The 22,262-nt window shown below is 37.0% G+C and overlaps 2 protein-coding genes across 2 annotated transcripts; one reads left to right on the plus strand and one right to left on the minus strand.

Moving 5' to 3' along the window:
- Positions 1–352: 352 nt before the first annotated feature.
- On the minus strand, positions 353–17,951 carry polr1b (RNA polymerase I subunit B). The gene is made up of 15 exons (XM_052150615.1): positions 17,749–17,951; positions 17,262–17,429; positions 14,541–14,687; positions 13,930–14,062; positions 13,679–13,815; positions 13,354–13,577; positions 12,148–12,319; positions 11,887–12,055; positions 11,268–11,549; positions 9,085–9,218; positions 8,795–8,965; positions 3,347–3,503; positions 2,866–3,062; positions 2,327–2,577; positions 353–1,656 (listed from the first exon to the last, which is right to left on the minus strand). The coding sequence occupies exons 1-15, from the start codon at positions 17,920–17,922 to the stop codon at positions 774–776; spliced, it is 3,399 nt and encodes a 1,132-aa protein (XP_052006575.1). The 5' UTR covers positions 17,923–17,951; the 3' UTR covers positions 353–773.
- A 316-nt stretch (positions 17,952–18,267) lies between these two features.
- cisd1 (CDGSH iron sulfur domain 1) lies at positions 18,268–21,987 on the plus strand. Its single transcript, XM_052150625.1, has 3 exons — positions 18,268–18,414; positions 19,665–19,870; positions 20,991–21,987. The coding sequence occupies exons 1-3, from the start codon at positions 18,387–18,389 to the stop codon at positions 21,078–21,080; spliced, it is 324 nt and encodes a 107-aa protein (XP_052006585.1). The 5' UTR covers positions 18,268–18,386; the 3' UTR covers positions 21,081–21,987.
- The last annotated feature ends 275 nt before the right edge of the window (positions 21,988–22,262 follow it).

Raw genomic sequence — 22,262 nt, forward strand, 5'->3', positions numbered from 1 at the left:
TAAGAAACACATTGTTATTCCAAAAGTAACAGTACCGAAAAAGTCAGAATGTTATTTAAGACAATTAACCAAAAATATTTAAAATTAACCAAACATATTTCAAATTAGAGCACAAATCAAAGTAATAATAGAATTGCTTTAATACTTAATATTACTGAATATGATACTCTATAATTTAACATTTCTTTTAGCTGTCATAATTGATGTCATGATAATTTTCATTTCATGCTAGTTTAACAATTGCCCCAACATAACAGCCAAGATAAAGTCTTGTGTCGAAATGTGTGTTGACTTTAAACCAACCTAGATAAGACGATATAAAAATGTATATTCAAAAGGCCTAACAAATTCAGACAGCAGAAGAAAAATATATTTTTTATACCTTAAATGTAATTATTTTTTTTTTACAAATTTATGCAATTGCACAATCTTTTCAGGCGGATTAAAAACATTATTGTGGATATACAGAATACCTCATCAGGACATTTAGAGTATTACAACTGCCCTCCGTCTCCTCTACTGTATGACATACATTAGTTTAAAACAGCCCACATAGTAAAATTATCCACAGAGAAAATGGCAGCTAATAATACAAAAATGTTGTTTTGGATATATGCATCTGTTAAATGAATAAAAGTAGCCATTTATAACAATTACTTGAATCCAGACATTTCAGAAGAGTGAGACATGTGAACAATCATGTGAAAAAATATTATACATTGAGGAACTTTATTTACCATGCAGGCAAAGCAACTGAATGCAGTCAAATAATTTTACTTGACATCTAGTTTGATTTTAATGTTCATGGCTGCAAGCTCTGCTACAAAATATCGGAACACATATGGAACAGACACAGTCTCAATAGAGTCGCTCTTGTTGCAAAGCAAGCAGATAGTCTTCCGATGCCGTGTAGCTGACCAATGAGGCGGCGGCTTTTCCAGAAGTGGAGACAGCAGGCTACCACAGTCCATGCAAACCTGAGCCACGGAACGATCCGAGCAGTTGAACAGCCGATCGTGAAGCAAGAACGATGTCCCGTGAGCCAGCAAAGCGTCACGTTCCATCTCTCCAAACCGGATTCCTCCTTGCACGTTCCTCCCTCCCAATGGCTGATTGGTAACTTTATCTCTTGCTCCTGTAGTTCGCACCTGGAACTTGTCAGAGACCATGTGACGCAAGCGCTGGTAGTAAACCACCCCAATGAAGATGTCCGCTTCGAGCTCCAAGCCGCTGAGGCCGGAGTAAAGCCGCTCCGTGCCATAGTAATTGTATCCCGCAGCTTTCAACATCTCACCGAAGTGCTCCAGTGCAGAGCTCTCCTCGGAGAAGGTGAAGGGTGTGGCGTCGTGGCACAGCCCGTGAAGGGCTGCTGATTTGCCAGCCATGCTCTCAATCAGCATTCCGATGGTCATTCTAGAGGGGAAACCGTGAGGGTTGAAGAGGATGTCAGGGGTCATGCCGCTCTCAGTGAAGGGCATGTCCTCGGCGGGCCACAGGCGACTCAGGATTCCCTTCTGACCGTGTCTGCTGGCAAACTTGTCACCGATAGTGGGGTTCCTAGGAACGCGGGTTGTGATGCACACACGTTTGAAGCGGCCGGTTCCAGTGTCATTGCTACACACCTTGATGTTGTCCACCACACAACTCTCTTGGTACCTGTAAAGAAATAAAATGTGCAGAAATCAACTAAATTATAATCTAAAAAGCTGAACTACCCCATCCAACATTTCCATCCAAATGTTTTCGATTTAAAGAAAATGCAAATCATTGCACATTTCCATCCACTATGTAATGCTCATTATCTTGAAGGAGCTGGCCTGAATGACCTCCTTGCTTCAGGGAGAGTTGCATTTGCAGTATTGGAGCAATTGTACTTTGTTTTATTAAATGCTGCCAGGTGACGCAGTAGAACAGAATGAGTGTAATCTTATATAATAGGGGCTGAAATGGCTGCTATGCCCATATGCCACCAGCCTCTGGCCGGTTGTGTAGAGCCACTTTGACGACCAGCTCTGGGATAATACTACTGAATGTCAGGGACTATGTTCGAAGTATTGCTCTGTTGTGAGAAGGAGCGAAGCACTTGCACAAATGATTTTGCAAATAAACCATTTCCATCACAGTAATGTGCATTTGGACTTATACCAAACTATTGAAAATCCACTTCTGCCTATCAAGTAAACTTGTGAACAAATTTCAGCAAACAAATTGAAGAGTTTATGCGCACATTAAGCCATTCCATTCAGGTTTTCTTAAGCACACATTTTTATTTGCATAAAATTAGTTGGATGGAAACCCAGCAAATGACAGTAAAGTAATTCCTTACTTGTAGAAGGTCACATGACTCTGGCCCGTATTGAGATTGATGTGGCTGTAGAAAGGGTCTCCATACTTCAGCACAGAGCCTATAAATGGCAGTCCATCAGGATCCAGTTTGTCCATTGCTTTTGGGTCACCTGGCTTGACCCCAAACACAACGCTGTCCTCACCTTTAACCTTCTCAGACAGGTCTACGAGCTCTGTCTTATACACAGTACCATGGGCAAAGCCACGCTCCCATGACGATTTATTCAGAATCTGGAGAAAGTTACAGAACATTTTTAGAAATGCTGAAGAACATTTAGTGATTTAAAGTCCCCATAAAATGGTTTGATAATGTCTACACAGGAAAAAAAAATAACATATATATTACGTATGTCGATTTAATGTGCTAATTCAGTGCAATCCCAAACACAATTAAAATTGGAATCGATTGACAAAATATACATACTGCATGTGCTAAAAGTTTCTTTTGTCCATTTTTAGGAGTACAAAAGCATGTTGCTGGTCTCAAAGCAACAAAATTTACATTTTATTTAGGCTTACCATAGCATCCTCCATATCATAGCCGGTGTAAGAAATGACAGCCACTATCGCGTTGGTGCCAATGGGGTAATTGTCCATGTTATAGTGGTCGTACATCACAGGTCTGACCAGAGGGCTCTGGGGCATCTGCAGACGGTACAGTTTATTGTCAGATCGGTCCTGGTATGAGTGCAGTGGGAAGCCCATGGTCTGTTTACCTTCAGATCATAAGAGTACAACTTCTTATAACTATAGAAACCTGTATGACTTTTCTTCTTTCATGGAACACAATGATGTTAGGTAGAATGACAGCCTCAGTCACCATTCACTGTCATTGTATGGACAAAAAGTGCAATAAAAGTGAATGAGGCTGTCATTCAAAGTGGGTTTGAATCTGAATTAAATGAAGTAAATTAAATTATCTTTTAAAGCTTTACGACACTGATGTTTGTGCAAATGTTACAACAGAAAGAGGTCATATGGACACATTAATTTGTCTTACTCATCTGGCACTGATACATGTTTCTGGGACTCTGGTTATGATCAGAGAAAGGGATGAATTCTGCCACCACACTCAACATGCTGTGAGGAAACAGCTCTTGATGTGTGGTCACGCCGTCCTCTATCTCCTTCTCAAAGATTCCCACATTCAGATACACCTGAGCATAAAACACACGCATTTAGAATAGGATGTTGTCAATATAGCGATTTTTAGATGCATTACAATCTTCATTTGAACGATCTAAATATCAATTCTTAAATCCCATTTTTTTTTTATATATATGCGCAACTAATCTATAACTCACATTTGAGACCAAAAGTCTTGCTATGGTACTAAAAAGGTCTGTGATAAGCCACTAGCTAATAAATGTTCAAATTTCACTCACCAGTAACTGAGTTCTATAGTGGAGACTTTATTTAGCTGCATGTCTGCAAGATAACCGATTGTTACAAATAAATCACCTATCGGCAATGATTAATCGGTTTTACCGAAATATCTGTCTACCTCTAATCAATACCTAAGTTTAGAGTTAAAAGGTTTGTCATGGTCAATGATGAAAGTGGCAGGAAACCAGTGATAAACTAGAATATAAAAGTCCATAAAGACTCATTTTGAATGTTGGTTTGACAATGCCTTGAAAAGTCCATCTTTTCAAATGAAATCTATGGGATTTTTGGGGATATTTTATTGTTGTTTGAAAACTGTCAGTCAGACCAGAAAAGAATATAAAAGATTTTACAGAAATCTAGAAAAGATAACCAACCAAAAAAAAGGCTGAAAGACTGTGCCGAGTTCTACATTCGGTTGATGTAGTTTTAGGCTGTGAAAATGCCAGGAACTTTTTTTTTTTGCTGAGATGTTTTGGTTGCTATGATACAGAATATCCGTGGAAGTAATGTGTTGCAAGGACATAAATTTGCAGATAGTTTGTGTTATCAACAAGTACTGAAAGTAAAAATGTCAGCACAAGGAAGAGTAACTGCTCTTGAAAAAGGGAAGGCTGAAGCATTAGTTTTCATATTAATATTGCAGTAGTCTGGGAATTGTATCTGGTACAGACAAGAGTACCAGCAAAACTCTCCATTGGTCCTTTTCACAATCAGGGTTTTGAAACACAGAAGTTAACGTTTGCAGGGTAAACTTTGACAGCCGTGAATGGGAGACCACAGCATATATTATTTTAACTTAGCCATTTGCTCCAAGGACAAAATAAAAAATCAGTTTGAATGACTTTCCAGAAAGAAAGAAAAAACAAAAAGAGAGAGTGATGGATTAAGACAGTCAAATGGGAGAAGCCAAATAGACACTCCGCCTAGTCACGCTGCTGGCTTTTTTTAAAAACACGGCGCTACCATTGCAAACAATTGAAAAAAAAAAAAAAAAAGCTGGCCTAGAAATCTGGGTCTTATAACAATAACAGTATTCTGGCTTTGTCATGTCAGCACAAAAACAATACATGAACAAATACTTTTGATTACTAGTGGTACTTCAGTATTTATGTTGGCATTTGGAAGTTGCATTAGCATGGTTTAGGTACTATTTAGCAGACTGCTAAAACTATGTAAATAAAGAATTGTCAAAACAAACAAAAGTGAAGTATGGAGTGCCACAGGGAGCAGCTTTAGGGCCTCTGCTTTTCTCCTTGTATATGCTTCCCCTGGCAGATATTATCTGGATTCGTGGAATAAGTTTCCAATGTTATGCCGACGATACCCAACTTTATATTTCTTCAAAACCTGATGAGATTCTCCAAATTAGCAGAGTGTATCAATGATATCAAAGATTGGATGGCCAGAAATTTCCTTCTACTCAATTCCGACAAAACAGCGGTACTAATTATTGGACCAACCTCTAAAAATAGCTCTCGATGGATGTACTGTTACATTGTCTTCAACAGCAACTTGTGTTATATTTGATACAATCTGTCCTTTGAAAATGAAATTGCCAATGTTTGTAGAACAGCATTCTTCCACCTAAAATTTTTTGCTAAATTACGACATATGCTTTCTGTTGCAGATGCTGAAAAACGAATTAATCCGTTCATGACCTCAAGACTAGATTATTGTGATGCATTACTGGGAGGATGTCCAGCAAGTTCAATAAATAAACTTCAATTGGTTCAAAATGCAGCAGCCAGAGAAATATGAACATATTAGCCCCATTTTATTGTTGCTACATTGGCTACATGTTAAATTTCGTATTAATATTTAAATTCTGTTAAAGCTTTGAATGGTCTAGCTCCACAGTACTTAAGTGACCTTCTGACAAGCTATATTCCATCATGTTCATCATGATCACAAAATTCTGGCCTGTTAATAGTTTCTAGAATATCAAAATCCACAAAAGGAGGTAGATCCTTTTCATATTTGGCTCGTAAACTATGGAATAGTCTCCCTAACACTTCTCGAGATGCCGACACACTCCCTCAGTTTAAGTCTAGACTAAAGACTCATCTATTTAGCCAACCATACACCGAATTTATACTTCAACTCACAATTAGGCTGCTTTAGTTAGGTCTGGCGGAACCAGAAACATTGATTGTGATCTATAAATCTGCACTACATTGAATGACATCTATGCTGATATTATTACATTTTTTTCCCTGTCTCAACATCTGGACTCCTATCCTGAGGTCACCAGAACTGGCTGGATCCAGCTCCATTCCTGCTTCATGTTGGACTCCACTGCTACGTGGCAGCCGGTGCCAGCCAAACATCACTCCAGTTTATTACAATGGAATTCAGAGGATTAACTGATGTCAACTCCAACCATAAGACATGGGATACTTCATATGCCATTGCCTGAAACTTGGATTTAGGATAGACCTCACCAAAATTACTGGCCAGGTTGAACTGCAATGCACCAAACTGATCTCTGCCTGCATCACCTCAGTCTAATGATGGACTACACTCTTATAATGGAATACATAGACTATCAATTAATTGCCAACAAAACCCTTCATCAGCCAATTAACAAGGACAATTGCATCTATGTGAACTTCTGCAGTTAATCCAGGAAGGACTTGTAGCGAATCAGCTCTATGAAATATTAATAATCAATCATAACTTGTTATAATCAATCATGAATATTTGGATCAGTTAATCGGGTTAACTTGATGTAGCTACATTAACATTACAACCAAATGCTCGGTTCATCCCGTGAACACTCAATATTGGTTATTAATTAATTAATTAATTAATTAATAGAAAGGTACATTTCCGGGGCATGGGAAATGTCTTTCTTACTACGTATTAAGAGCAAGTAGTCAAAATCTATGATTAGTGACTTTAGATATGAGCTTGAGACACAGACAACTTTACATGTGACATGAACAAGACTTTATTAACTAGACTAAACATTTAAACTACTCTAACATACATATACATACATGCATACAGTTTACCAAGGGAAAGAGGGTTGAAGCAGAATACAGGAAGGCAAGAAGTTATAGTATTGTTTGAAATTCAGCAGATCAACAGCCTGAGCAAACCATCATATTAGTTCTGACAGCTCTTTTTAGAAAGGGGTTAAGGATACTTAATGTATCAAATAATGAGACTAAGTTTGATACTTGCATGTCCCATTTGAATTAAACTGTCCTGATGCAATTTGTTGATGGCTTGAGTTGATCTTTGATGATGTTGTCTTGATGAGAGAGAGAACCAGTGGGAGTCAGAGACAAGGCCGTAGCCTGGCGCACGCTTGGGAGTCCTTGGGGCCTGCTAGTTCAGCATCATTCAGCAAGAGAGTGAGAGAGCACAAGGCTCAGAGGACCAGAAAACAGGAGAGGCAGGAAGCAAGAGCGAGAGAGCTAAGAGAGGGCTAAGAGAGCGAAGAGATAAGAGGACGAAGGAAGTGGGCGCAGTAGTTTTATACCCTTAGAAAACATGTCCCACCTCTCATTGGCTCGACCAATGAGAAGGGTTTGGGTTCCAGGCGGAATTTGGTTTATTGCTCTTTGTTCTCACATTTCTCATTGCATGTGCAAGAAAGAAAACTAGGAAATATACTTGTAATACTAATATGTTGTTGTTATCGACATATCATGTACACAGTCATTTCAATCTTCGAAATACCAAGTTATAGAGACCAAATATGCCACACATATGATTTCGGGTAACCATGGTATGCAAAGTCTGAAACATTAACCCATTAGTTTGCAAGAAAACATAGATCAAGCACATTTAAGGGAAAATGTGAGATGGCACATTAGATACATGTCAATATTTATCACATGGATATATAGAATATATATATATAGGATTAACAGGGTTCATTTCTCTTTCTCCGTAAGAGAATGAAGTGAGGGTCAGCACTTCTCTGAACATTCCTTTGGAGGTCGTAAAAGTCTCCCTTACTCTGGGCATGAGAGAGTTCCTTTGTCAAGGCTCATTTGCATGTTTATGACAGTAAGAGATTTTGGGCTGAATGACTCAAAAGATAGTAAAACATCGCGTAATATCATTCTACAGAGATCTTATATTCGAATTCAGCTCGGACAAATCGTAAGGTTTAATTTGATACCAAGAAACGTGTGTTTAGTACACTTAAAAGGGAATATACACTGAGGCTATTAAATATGAGGCCTCAGAGTTTAAAACACACAACTGAAACAGTTCTAACGAGTTTGATATACCTCAGAAATACACAACATACAGGGATTACACGTATTTCATTAGCAATATGCAGTTCTGTGTTTAACTGAGAAACACACACACACACACATTGTTACGTTCAAAGTTTCCCCCTTCCTGTCCACACGATAAGCACGTGGTGAGCATGCGGATGTCACATGCGGTTCTCTGTCAATAGTTCATTGTCTCTTTGTCAATACATTTATTGTGCTTGTGGAGGCTGGTTGGCGCTATTTCAGTAATTAGGGGAGTTTTTAACAGTAAGTTCTTGTTTGTTCGTGAATCTGTTAAGGCCACTGATCCTCCGCCATACCTTACAGACTTCAAAGAAATTAGCTATTAATCTTACAGTTCATATAGCATCTTTGTTTAAACACTGACCCTTAACACTTAGTTCAATAATTTTAAACCATGACTTGCACTATAAATAAGTAATATTGGCATTATATTCATGATGTTTGCCAGAGGGGAACTGGCCCTCACAGTGAGCCTGGTTTCTACCAAGGTTATACTTCTCCCATTAACCAACATCTTATGGAGTTTTGTGTTCCTTGCCAGTCACCATCGGCTTGCTCACTGGGTTTATGAATACAATTATTATTTAATTACTTATTTTTAATCACAATTCACAATCGTATTTTATCTAATTACACATGATGACTCAAAGACATTATAGATATTACAGTTTTATCTTCTGTTAATGCCTGATCCTCTGTAAAGTTGTTTTGAAACGACGTGTGTTGTGAAAGGTGCTATACAAATAAAAATGACTTGTCTTTTCAACACATTCTCTACATTTCTTTCTTCTTCTCACCTGTTCAAAGGTGCCAATAAGCTCCTGTTTCCCTAGTGCGAGGTTCCGGACAGGCCGCACCATGCGACATGGTGTGGTAAACAGATAGAGGCCGGGGTACATGCTGGCTTTACCCGTCTGAGGAACCAGAACAATCTCAGTCCATGGCGGCACCTTTTTCTCTTTCAACACCTATAGAAAAACACAAAATGAGTGCAGATATAAATATGCTCAAGTTATAAATACTATAAAATCTATGATACAAATTGCCTTAAGCTTGATAATAGATTGAGACCAAAATTATTTCTCACCTTAAACCTACGGAGAGACTCGACGATAGATGGCGCCACCTCTCTTTCCACCCAGCCAATCATAGCCCCATCCAGTATGACGGGATAACAATCAGAAAACGGCTGACCGGGGGTCCCGTCTGCCGCAGTCACACCTGGTGATAGAGAAACTCTTTTACCGGTACATACTCAAAAATAGATACATTTGAATCTCCCTATCTGATTTACTGTCATTCAGCAATACCATTTCTATTATTAGGGATCTCAAATCGAATGATGGCTTGGGGACTTTACTATTGTATATCTTCTCCTGGCAGACTATAAAATGGGCTAAAAGAATCCCATTTACACAGTATACAATTATAAGAAAACATAATTGATGAATAGTTTTTGTAGTACAATCACTAACATAGTACATTGGTACTACTATTTGTTTTGGACATGGTACCATAGTATGTGAATATGGTAGTTATTCAGCACCATGGTATTAGCTAGTGTTGGGTTCGAGTCCACCTTAGTCGAGTCCGACTCAAGTCTGAGTATTTAAACAATCGAGTCTGTGTCGAGTCCATGTCCAAAAAGGGTTGAGACTAACTCAAGACAGATTCCATAACGGGTCGAGTCAGAGTCGAGTCCGAATAAATCTGAATTAAATTGTAACCGTAAACTCAACATCAATATTTTAAGCTTATTTTAACCTAAGAAAAACAATTTGTCAATATAAATGCAACAAAAACACTTCTGTTGCATTTCATAGTCACATTTTATGATTAGCATCCTGCTGAACAAAGAATGAAAGCATATGCTTTAGGTGTATGAAGACAAACTGTCCTTCAACACACTTCTTATTGTGTTCTGTTGACATTTTCAATTATTTGTTGATTTTTCCGCTTTAAACATAGACTAAAGAAACTGAAAGCTGCATTAGTCATTACAACCAGAGTTGTTATTATTTCAAATTTTTTGAAATACAATTAATTAAATACATTTAATGAGTTTATACATTTCATTAATGATAATATTAAAACATTTAATAATGCCCATAAAATTAAACAAAAAAGATCAGATACCATTAGAAATGTATTTTATTCTACCGTGTTGCCTACTTCTCTTAACTTCAGATCAAATTCCACAGTTATGCTGACCAAGCCGATCAAATGACAAACTCTCCTTGAGCTGCCATGTTGTTCTTATCACATTATATTTAGTATGTATAATAGGTGAATAGAGACTTCTCCTCTCACTTGTGTTCTTCATTGTATTTTCTTATTTAGTATTGAAACACAAGTGTCAGCTTTACAGGTAATACACACAGAGGCTGCGCTACAAATATGTGATGGACTGAGTTGTACAATTTCCATCATGGTCTGTTTCATCCGTCATAATAGTTTAAATATCCCTGATACGAAGCACATTTGATATTGTCAAGATATAGTCAACATTTGCAGTTAGAAATGGCTTCGCGTAGTAACGCGAGTCTGATAAAACATTTGGTCTATTTAGTAATTTGCAGAGTTGGGGAACGCACTTTTAAAAGTGTACTTGCATTACTCATATGTCTGGATGAGAGTGGCACAGCATGTGTGGCGATAATTTTTGCGCACACACATACAGCATGAGAGCGGGCGAGAGAGAGAAAATACTTTGAAAGAGTGCACGCTGCCCCTCTCAGCCAGAATAATCACACTTAAGTACAAATACACATGACAACTGATGTGCAGTATCAAATACACAGAATGTATGATAGTACTAACTCTAGAGAGCACATCAATATGAAGACAAAGCCAAATCCCGGACATTTAGAGGCAATTTTGAAATACCGGCCGGATGCTTTTTTCAGGTCTGTAAAAGAGGACATGTCCAGGAAAAAAGAGTATGTATGGTCACCCTATGTTACATAATTTTTTTTGTTTTTGCACCACAAACGCCATGGACTCTGAAAAAATCCAGAGTCCTAAAGTCTCGAGTCAGAGTCAAGTCGAAGTCAAAATACATCCGAGTCCACGACTAAGTCCAAGTCCGTTAAAATTGGACTCAAGTCCAAACTCGAGTACACCAACTCTAGTATAAGCATCCAATACCACACTGTACCATGGAACTGCCCAAGTACTAGTAAGGGATATTTATAGTCTGTTCTCTATAAATTGTAAAAGGGAAATTTTTAAACATTTAAATATTAAAAGGAATTTGGAACCAGATGTTACCCAGAGAGCAGAGCAGGGCCGGCAGTGTGGTTGTGGGATATACTGGGGCCACAATCTCACAGTGAGCTGTCATGTGATTCATAAGGCCACACGGCTCTCCGTCAGGAGTGTGTACAGGACACACAAAACCCCAAGACTCTGGCAACAGCCTCCGCACTGATGTGGTCCTCATCTTAGCAAAGGCAGCTCCTCTGTGTACGCAGCGGAAATGAGACAGGTAACGGATGAAATTCAGCTTGTCTGCCACGACACACAGGCCTGTGTCCTGCAGCATGCCCAGACCTGCAGGAGGGACGGGTTAAAATTACAGATCTTGGTTCTGATAAATGGAACGGTCCGAAACTATCTATGGCTTCAGAATCATATGGACTACATTTATGAGATATTAATGATGGACTTTTTGGAGCTTGACAGCCGTTGTCGCAATGAACTGTTACTGTGTGGATATTAAATCGATAAAGACTCCAATAATTTCTACTTTTGTGTTCCACAGAGAAAAAAAAGAACGAACAGCATACAGATTTGGAACAATGTTATTTACAGGCTGTATTAAATAATGACAGAATTAAAAATGTAAGTGAACAATTCCTTTAATGCACACAAGCATACAGTTTTGTACCTGTCTTTGACTGCAGGTTTCCTGTGGCTAACAGATACTCAAAGGCTTTGGTGAGATCTGTGCCTGCATTGAAGATCTTTACGAGGCTATCTGAAGTAACGCCTCCCACTCTTTGACTTCTCTTGGCCAAAGCCAGTTTCACAGACACCAACCAACCAGCCATTTTCTCCTGAGAAGCATTCCCGACAGATTTAGAAACACATTCGCTAATATTTACTCTATGGCTAGACAGACAGGTGAACACGATAATAGTGAGCTTACTTTCATGAACATAAGGTAGAGCTGTCCTGGTGTGAGCACCTCCTGACACATCAGACTGTCAGGGTTCTCCTCCATACACTCCTGCTTAGCAAAGCTGAAGAGCTTTCGTGTCATTAGACACAACATGTAAAACTTCTCCACATCTGACTTCAGGTGTATACACAGACATTCACTGCAAAAAGTAGAAAATAAAGAATTATTTTGTTTGCATCAACATTTAAAGGAATAGTACACCCAAAAATGAAAATTCTCTCGTCATTTACTCACCCTCATGCCATCCCAGATGTATACAATGACATTCTTTCTTCTGCAGAACACAAACAAAGATTTTTTTAAAAGAAATATCAGCTCTCTAGGGAGCTTCGACAACACGAAGCTCCAAAAAACAGAGGCACCATAAAAGTAATCCATACAACTCCAGTGGTTTAATCCATGTCTTCTGAAGCCATCTAATTGGTTTTGGGTGAGAACAGACCAAAATGTAGCTGTACATCTTGCCATTGAAGTCTCTAGGCACTGATTTGAATCTTGATTACACTTCCAAGTTCTTGACAAATACACAAATCGCTACATGGCACTAATTAGCTTGAAATCATGATCGCAAGGAGACTGCTTATGTAAAGGTTTATAGTGAAAAGTGTTATATTTTAGTCTGTTCTCAACAAATAACAATTTGATCGCTTCAGAAGACATGGATTAAACCACTAGTCTTATGGATTACTTTTATGCACTTTTTGGACCTTCAATGTTTTGGAAACCATTCACCTGCATTATATGGACCTACAGAGCTTAGATATTCTGCCAAAAATCTTTGTCTGTGTTCTGTTGAAGAAAAAGGCATACACATCGGTGATAACATAAAAATGAGTAAATGATGAGAATATTTTTTTTTTCTTAAAAAAATGTTCAAGGAAATCTTTGTTTATAATGTGTTATACATTAAAACGTTTTAATTAAATGAAATATTACAGTTTCTTGTGTTATAAAATTTGCACATATAAATCATTTATTAAAAACCAGTACATAAAACATGCCTAAAACAAAAAGATTTCTGTATGTTGCCTCTTGTTCTTTTTAAAAAATGTAATTGGCAAAAATTCATGGAATAAAAATGTTTCAGTCCAAAAATTAACACAAAAGATGAACACACACACACTATATTAATGAGTCAAAATTGAAATGTGATAAACAACACTTGGGACTTACTCTAAAAGGAAATGAGCACACTGCTCATGAGTGAACCATTCTGGGAGGTTGAGTTTGACCCGGAAACGTTCGCCCAGATAACTGAGCACTTTCCCTTTAGTTGTGCAGCCCTCGTCCATGACCTGACGCAACATTTCTGACACACAACTTTTATAGAAAGAGTTCTCCTCCCTGCCTTTGATTAACTCCTGGTAGATCTGATAATCTGAAATGTCCACTAGAGCCTTGCGAATAAAAGGCAGATGACATAAGTGATACTGAAATTTTCTCCATAAAAATATACACAGATAATACACAGCCAACTGGTATACTTGAATCATTTTACCTTTAGTGCAAAGCCCAAGGGAAGAAAGAACAGCTCTTTCCGGTAAATGAAATTCAGCATGACTGTTCCATTGTCCAGGTAATGAAGATTCATATTAATGGCTGTGTGCTCATCTCTTACACAGTGCATTGAAATAGCTGAACACAAAGTGAGACTGTTAATAACACTATCAATTATTCGATCTATCAAATTATTGAGAATTCCAGATAGGAATAGTATGTAATATTTTATGGGACACAGGCATTACTCACCATACTGAGTGTAGCCTTGTCCTCTGCTCTTAAATTTTGGTCTTATCAAGGCGATGGGATAGTTCCTCCTTGGCATGATCAGCAGACGAATCGCCTTCTCTATACCATTTACAATAAAATAACCACCCATTTCCTGTGAGAGTGACATTGACTTTAGATGAGAACATAACACTGAGACAAAAGTGTAATTTCATCCAACTGAAATCAACATGAAATCAAAATGCACTTTATTTGCAATGCATGTCTTGGTCCTGGTCTTATTGTGTGCGATTCACAAGTGCATGTTTTTCCAAATAAAAAGAAGGGTTGTCTCCATAGTCTTTTATAGAAATATAATAACCCCTGGAACTCCGATGTCACCAATCTCTCTAATCAACCCCTCCCCTCCAACCCCATGCCTCCATTCTGATACGTCACATCCATTTCTTCTGATACAATTAATCCAAGTGGAAAAAATTAAGGAAATTGTTTTAAATATACAGGTTCTCTCTAAAATATATTGGATTGCATAAGCAAAATGGATAAAAAAAAAAGTGTTTGACTTTAAACATCAGTTTAGCATTGTTTTGCATGCTTTAGTTTTGGAAAGAACAAAAATGTTTGATTTACACCTCAGCTTCCTCATGATGCTCAATGAGTTCTTTGGGTGTTAGATCATGAAGATTGCACAGCTTAGATTTAACCATGATGGGGACCTGACCCAAAGACTGTTTGATGATTCCTTTAGGAACTCCATTCAAAGACCAACTCACATCCACCTGTAAAAAGACAAAACATTGAAACCTGTTACTTAAAAATACCATCTAACAACTTGGCTATTCTGAGATTATTGGCATCAGCTGATAACAGTAATATATCGTTTAATTTAAACAGACAAAAGTGTTTTATTTAAACAATTTTGTGTACATTTACTACTATTAAAGTAGTAAATTACTACTATTACTCAAAATCATTTTACAGTAAAATTAGTGCAATTTATGTTGGACTGCTAAACTCGAGGTTGCACAATGTTTTGATATTCCTCCTGAAAGTGATTTCAATTTTACATTTTGTTTAAAGGGGTCATGACATGAGAAACCAAATTTGCCTTGATCTTTTGGTATATAAGAGGTCTTTGTATCATTAAAACGTCCTGCAAGTTTAATATTTTAAGACGTCCTCCCCATTCTAAACGAATCATTTATTTAATCAAGCTCAAAATACAGCTCGTTCTGGATTCATGGTTAGAAGTGACGTGTCGGTTAGAAGTGACGTAACAGCGTTTGCATATGACCGCCTCCAGCACAAGATAACTACGATTTAAGCGCCAAGACATCTACGCTCATTTCAGTATCGCCGTGCGCCTCGCAAGTGTTCAGTCGATGGACAGCGAGCTCTGACAGAGACTACTTGTGCACAGGAAAATTACGATGCCACACAGATGTGCTGTTCCTGGCTGTGGTCAAACAAAACCTCTGAATAAGCTGCCGAAAGATCCAGACGTCAGGGAAAAATGGATGCAGTTTATTTTTTGCGGACGTCCCAGTCACGGCAGTGTTAACTTAAGCGTTTGTTCTGTACATTTTAAGGATGACTGTTTTGAGAACAAATCTCAATATGATGCTGGCTTTGCCAGAAAACTGTTGCTCAAAGATAAGTCCGTGCCGACTATTCTGGGAACAACGACGACGCTAAACTGTAAGTAATCTATTTTAAACTTTAAACTACTTTTTAAAGCGCAATTTCATTCATTATGAATAATCACAGTGTTTTTACTTAGTTTACTTGCATATTGTTCTGGCTGGGGCGTCAATAATTGATACATAGGCACTGACGTTAGCCAATCATAACAGTGGGCGTTAACACTGAAGTCTTAAATGGAAAACGCCTCCAAAACAGACTGTTTGAATCAGAGGATGAGAAACAGGGTGGGAAAAGGTCATAAATCACTAGATTTTAAAAGTTTTTCTTAAAAAAAAATATATTAATACTATAATTGCACCTAAGGGAACATAATAATACAATAAAAAAAACCATGTCATGACCCCTTTAATATATTTTGCTTTTGGATTGCTAAATGTAGATTGCACTTTCTTTTTACTCGATTTGAACAAGTTCTTACTTAAATTCACTCCCAAAAAAAAATTAATGTTGGACTGTAAAATGGAGATTACCAGTTAAAACAGGGCTATTTTTGTTGCAGAATAATGCCCTCCAGTGCACACTTTGTTTCTTGTACATTTGTTTGTGTTTAAGAGAAGATAATTTATACAAAATTCTGAAATATTAATGAGACGAGTTTTATATATTTATTTTGGGTTAATTAATTGTTATATTAAGCAAGATAATAATTATAAAAAAAATCTTTAGAAAAATTGGCAAATTAGTCAGATTAATCGACTAATCGATAAAAAAAAAGTATCGTTAGGTGCAGCCCTAGGTGCTTCCTTTAGTGTGTGAATATTACATTGATCACAATATGACATTATCACACTGATTGGTTTACAGTCCAACACAAAGATAAAAATTTTTATTTTAGTCATTCATCTGAGAGGATTAATTTTAGAATGTTATATTTTGTGCGGTCTCTGTGGGAATTCCCACATTATGAAGGCCAAGCTTTCAATACAATCTCATGCCGAATTCAAAACCTTTTGTAAAATTCATAACAATGTAACTTTATAACATAAATAGCTAGTATGTGCCTTACTTTAAAGCTTATAACAATGATGATAATTCTCTTCAATTGCATGGTCCAGTTCTTAATGGCAAAAATGGCCCGACCAAGTAATCAGTGAAGAAAGGTTAATTAATTGAAAATGCTTTAGCGAGGAGCCCCCCCTGTTGGTCAAAATCAGTGGCAGTGGTGGCTCAGTGGTAGATGCTCAGGGTTACTGACCAGAAGGTCGGGGGTTCAAGCCCCAGCACCACCAAGATGCCACTGTTGGCTCCTTGAGCAAGGCACTTAACTCCAAGTTGCTCTGGGGGGATTGTCCCTGTAATAAGTGCCCTGTTAGTCGCTTTGGATAAAAGTGTCTGCCAAATGCATAAATGTAAATGTAAATGTAAAATAGCATATGGTAGGCTTTACTGCTTGGGCTTTCTTGCCATGTAATATTTCACTATGAAAAAACCCCGGTTTTTGGTGGGCTGTCCCTGGAAAATGGGGACATCTGGTCAGCCTAGCTTACAGCAACTTTAAATTGTATAATGTTTATAATGGCCACCTTGCTCTCCTGTGTTTATTAAATTGCCAGGAAAAAAAAATATGCCTTCAAATACCAATGAAGTCACAACAAACCAGATGTACTCATTTCTAAAGCCTTATTCCCTCACATTCATGCCAGCCTTACCACCAGCTTCCCTCTGTATGTACAGCGCCTGCCTCTGCACTCAGCTGGGAAGATCCGCAGGTCTTTGCTGATTCCTCCCTTTGCAACTGCTGGCTTGTGAATGGTGGCTTCCAAAAAAGACAGACTGATTCGGTCTCCCTTGAACAAGAACTCCAATGGAGGAATAGCCTAAACACAAAGACATTTTACTGAAAATGTATTTACTGCTGTTATTAGCCAGCATCTGAATTTAATATAAATATAAAATGCATGTGTATATGTGTGTATAAATATATATATATTTATACCAGTGCTGAAGAAGTAATCTTAAGTATTTAGAATAAATTAGACGTTGAGTAATCTAACGGAATACGTTACAAATTATATTTTACATGTATTCTGTAATCTGTAGTGGAAAAATTTTTCAAAAGTAACCCTCCCAACCCTGTATATATGTCCTATCGGAATACATGTGTGCTGTAAAATCTAATGCATCTCTGCTGCTCACCTCAACAACTCGACATAACCCATCAGTAACTGCCTGATCAAAGGACTCAATGTGCGCTTTCACCAGCTCCTGTACCGGCACATGCTGTTTTTCTTTAGGGACACCAAACCCTGCCTCTGTCAGGTGTTTTAAACTTGGACTAGAGGATAAATTACACCATTTTGAGAGATCCATTTTTCTGTACAGTGCACACACACGTGTGCTCGTCAACGTGATGCCGCCGGAAGCAGGTCCGACTTCCTGTAACTCAATTTCAAAATAAAAGTTAAAAAGACCTGCGCTAAATTATGAATGTCAGCTTCAAAGAGGATTCTAAAGGGTTTATTCTTTAGATAATGGTGTGATTATAATTTTTTTAATAATTAAAATTGTTTTAGTCTCACGTATTTATGGTCTGAAAAAACACGAAAAGACTCGTTTTGACTGGCAATAATATAACCGTTCACATGCACAAACCAAGGACATCCATGAAGTCAAAATAAAAGTCAATTTTGTGAAGTACCCCACTTTGTTCGCGTTCAATGCGCAAATATAGCGCTTCGTTAAACACTTTGGACTCTCTGCTTGGCCTTGAAGACGCTTGTAGATCTCTAAATTATGAGCAAATAACAATAGGCTAACAACTAAAACAATCAAACATGAGCGCCTCACACTCCTTCAGTAAAGGTAAAGCTATTTTTAAAGATTTATGTGTTACGTTTATGTGCGGTGTGTTTTGTAGAGTCATGCTGTTTGGTCATGCTGTAGGTGTTATGTATATGGGCATGGTTCTGCAGGAGTTTTAATAGAAACTAATATAATAAACAGAAATATCTCAGATGTGAGTCACAAACATATTAGAGCAGGTTGTTCAATATACGTGTGGGTCTATGGGTGTTCACTATTAGTCCAATACATAAAGAATTAAATAAACTGATATATTACTATTTCACACCAGGTTGCTTAGTTATTACTAATATATATATATGATTTATTTATTTTGACATTTTATTGTTCAAAATGCAATTTGGCATTGTGATATTAATGGAGAGAAAAAAAAAGACATGTAGAATCTCTGTATGGTAAAAACATTAATCAGCCACTTTATATTATGGTATGATGTAGTTCTTTATTACAAATGTCAATATGTAAAATATGACATTTAAAGTTTAAGCTTTGTAAAAAATATTTTAAATATAGAATGTTATATTAATTATATATATTATACACACACACACACACACACACAAATACAGCTGTAGAAAAAATTAAGAGACCGCTGAAAAATGATCAGTTTCTCTGGATTTACTATTTATAGGTATGTGTTTGAGTAAAATGACAATTTTTGTTTTATTCTATAAAGTACTGGCATAAAGTCACCCAACAGCAATGTGAAAGACTGGTAGAGCGTGCCAAAATGCATGAAAGCTGTGACTGAAAATATGGGAGATATATTTCTGAACTTTTCCTAAGGTAAAACATTAGTATTGTGTTGTGTAAAAATATACATGTACTTGTTTTCCTTGCATTAATTGAGGTCTGAAAACACAGCAACTTGTTTGTTATTTTGACCAGTTGTCATTTTCTGCAAATAAATGCTCTAAATGACAATATGTTTAGTTGGAATTTGGGAGAAATGTTGTCAGCACTTTATAGAATAAAACAAAAATTTTTACTCAAACGCATACCTATAAATAGTAAATCCAGAGAAACTGATAATTTTGCAGTGGTCTCTTAATTTTTACTAGAACTGTATATATATGTGTGTGTGTGTGTGTGTGATGTATGTAAATACATACATACATGCATACATACATAGATACATACATATATATATATATATATATATATACATATATATATATATATACATATATATATATACATAATATAATGTAGAATGTTTGGTTTTTATGATCTGTTCTGTCCCCCTCCAGCTGAGCTCGTCACTGCAGTCTCTGTGTCATTTGGAGCTGCTGCAGTGGGTGTTCTCATCTACAAAACATTTTGCAACAAAGACAAATGTGTGAAGCCAAAGGTGAACCTTGATCTTCAGAAAGACAACCCCAAAGTGGTGCATGCATTTGACATCGAGGACCTGGGTGACAAAGCCGTATACTGTAGATGCTGGAGATCCAAAAAGGTGAGAGAAACACATCTCAGAAACTAATTCTATGCGTCTTGCAATGTGTCACTATAACAGTGATCATTAAGACAACATGCATCCAGCATTTGTTTAACCCTAAAATATCAAAACTCAAAATACAGAATCCTTTCTATAAGAAATGTGGGTGTTTGTTCATTAGCTGCTCATTTTGGTTTGTGTCCAAATCAAGTTAAATCTATAGTAATGTGCAGAAAGAAATTTGGGTTGGAAATCTGGCTACAATCTGTAACTAACCTTCTTGAAATCAGGAGAAAGGTTTATTATGTACAAATAATGTAATTAAAGGACTACTCTGGGTTCAATACGAGTTAAGCTCAATCGACAGCATTTGTGGCATTAATTTTGACTCATCTGTCCAGCAAAAATCAGGGTTACAGTGAGCCACTTACAATGGAAGTGAATGGGGCCAATTTTTGGAAGGTTTAAAGGCAGATATGTGAAGCTCATAATTTTACAAAAGCACTTAAATAAATTATTGTGTTAAAACTCATGTGTTCTTTAAGCTGAAAAGTTGTTTAAATTGTAATTTTTACAGTAATTTTAGGGCATTACATCTTCATGGCAACCAAGTTGTAAAACTGACTATAACTTTGCACAGGTTAGTACGGTTAGTAAGCGATTTAATCACACTAAAATCATGCCAACATGCATATTGTTTACGTCTTGTGCCTCCATTCACTTCCATTGTAAGTGCCTCACTGTAACCCAGATTTGACCTTTTCTAAAGAAAATGATGGATGTTAAAATTAATTTGTGGTGCTCAACATTAAGCCACAAATGCAATCAACTGCGCTTGGAACTGAGAATAGTCTTTTAAACCAATTATTCGAATACATTTTTGAACTGTATATTAAATGCTTCATCATTTAAAACATTTAAAAATTATTTTATGTGAAATCTTTTGCTTGATCTTTCTTTTAAGTAAATGCCATCTGGTCTGATATTTTGGTACGCAATGGCATTCATGCATTTCTTTATGTGTGGCTTAAGAGTCCAAATGCTTTTTTGGGGCGCCTTAAATTTGTTTCTCAGTATCATGTTTTTCTGTAGAATACAGCATTAGGCACTGTGAACGTCTCTGTTTTCTTTCTTACAGTTTCCATTCTGTGATGGCGCACATGCGAAACACAATCAGGAAACTGGAGACAACGTTGGTCCTCTGATCATAAAACGCAAGGAGGCTTAAGGCATTCCCACCGCTCATAACAGTCCATTCTCAATTATAGAGATTAGTGTGTCTTCGCTTTATATGTGTGGTCAGGGTTGGTGATATTAAATGTGTTTATTATGTTATCCTGTGTGTGTCATACGTATGTGCTTGACTGGTTCCTGTGATCTGTTCTCAAACCAGAAGTATAACATGGGTCTTGGAGCTTTGATTCATTTTGATCTTTGAATTAAGCATCTGGGGATAATTGTTGAGGTATACATATCTTTTTTCTCCTTTATCTACTTGAACTTCATAGGGTGACTGATGTGTACTGGTTTATCCAAATGTTCTGCTGAATGTGATGTGATATATGTCTGCTTAAACACTGGTGGAAGTCACTGTAGCTACAATAGCTGAAATCTTGTACTCCTTGGAGGATTGGAAACACATTAGTGAAGGTTTGAACTGAGTTTTGTGTTGTAAGATATAAATGTGAAATCTGAATGAAAACCAAATGGCCACCTTCTCATTTGGCTTTGCTTGTATTGCCTATTAAACTTCACATGTGTCCTTATCTCTCAATTATGTATTTAAAGATAGTGGCATTTTCTTCTAATCAATAATTTTGAAACCTAGTCACTAAATATGAAAGGTACCTTTTTATCACATTTAAAATCTAATTTGGTGATATGAGACTTATTTATTCACAATAATTGTACTTTTACCCTCTGTCATTCAAAAAGGTGTGCTTGTGGAATAGCTCTATATATTTGTTGATGTGAGGAAATGTATTTCTTTTGCGAGACAGAAAAGCTTACATGGAGCAAAATCAGGTTTTTGAGCACCTTTTCTGCTAAATGATTGTATTTCTCTCCCTCTCTCAGAAAAGTACACTGTATGTAGGGTTTGATATTATATTAAATAAACATTGTCAAACAGATGAAGAAGAGCTGCTGTGCAGTTTTGTGAGATGTTGAAAGGCACAGGTGCAATCTGGTTCAACATGACATAACTATGTGTGCAAAAACTATTTAAAAAACACAATTCAAATACTTCACAATTTCACTGTTCAAATTGTTAGAATAAAATAACATTTTTGCCATACTATCATCGACTTAAACGTCGATATAGCCTGCAGGCTTGAGCGAGGGGCTGTTCACACCTAAGATGTTTTTGCCTTGTGATTCTCCCCCACCCCCCTGCAATTATGCGTTCAGT

The sequence above is a fragment of the Xyrauchen texanus genome, chromosome 20 (assembly GCF_025860055.1).
Source record: "Xyrauchen texanus isolate HMW12.3.18 chromosome 20, RBS_HiC_50CHRs, whole genome shotgun sequence".
NCBI lineage: Eukaryota > Metazoa > Chordata > Actinopteri > Cypriniformes > Catostomidae > Xyrauchen > Xyrauchen texanus.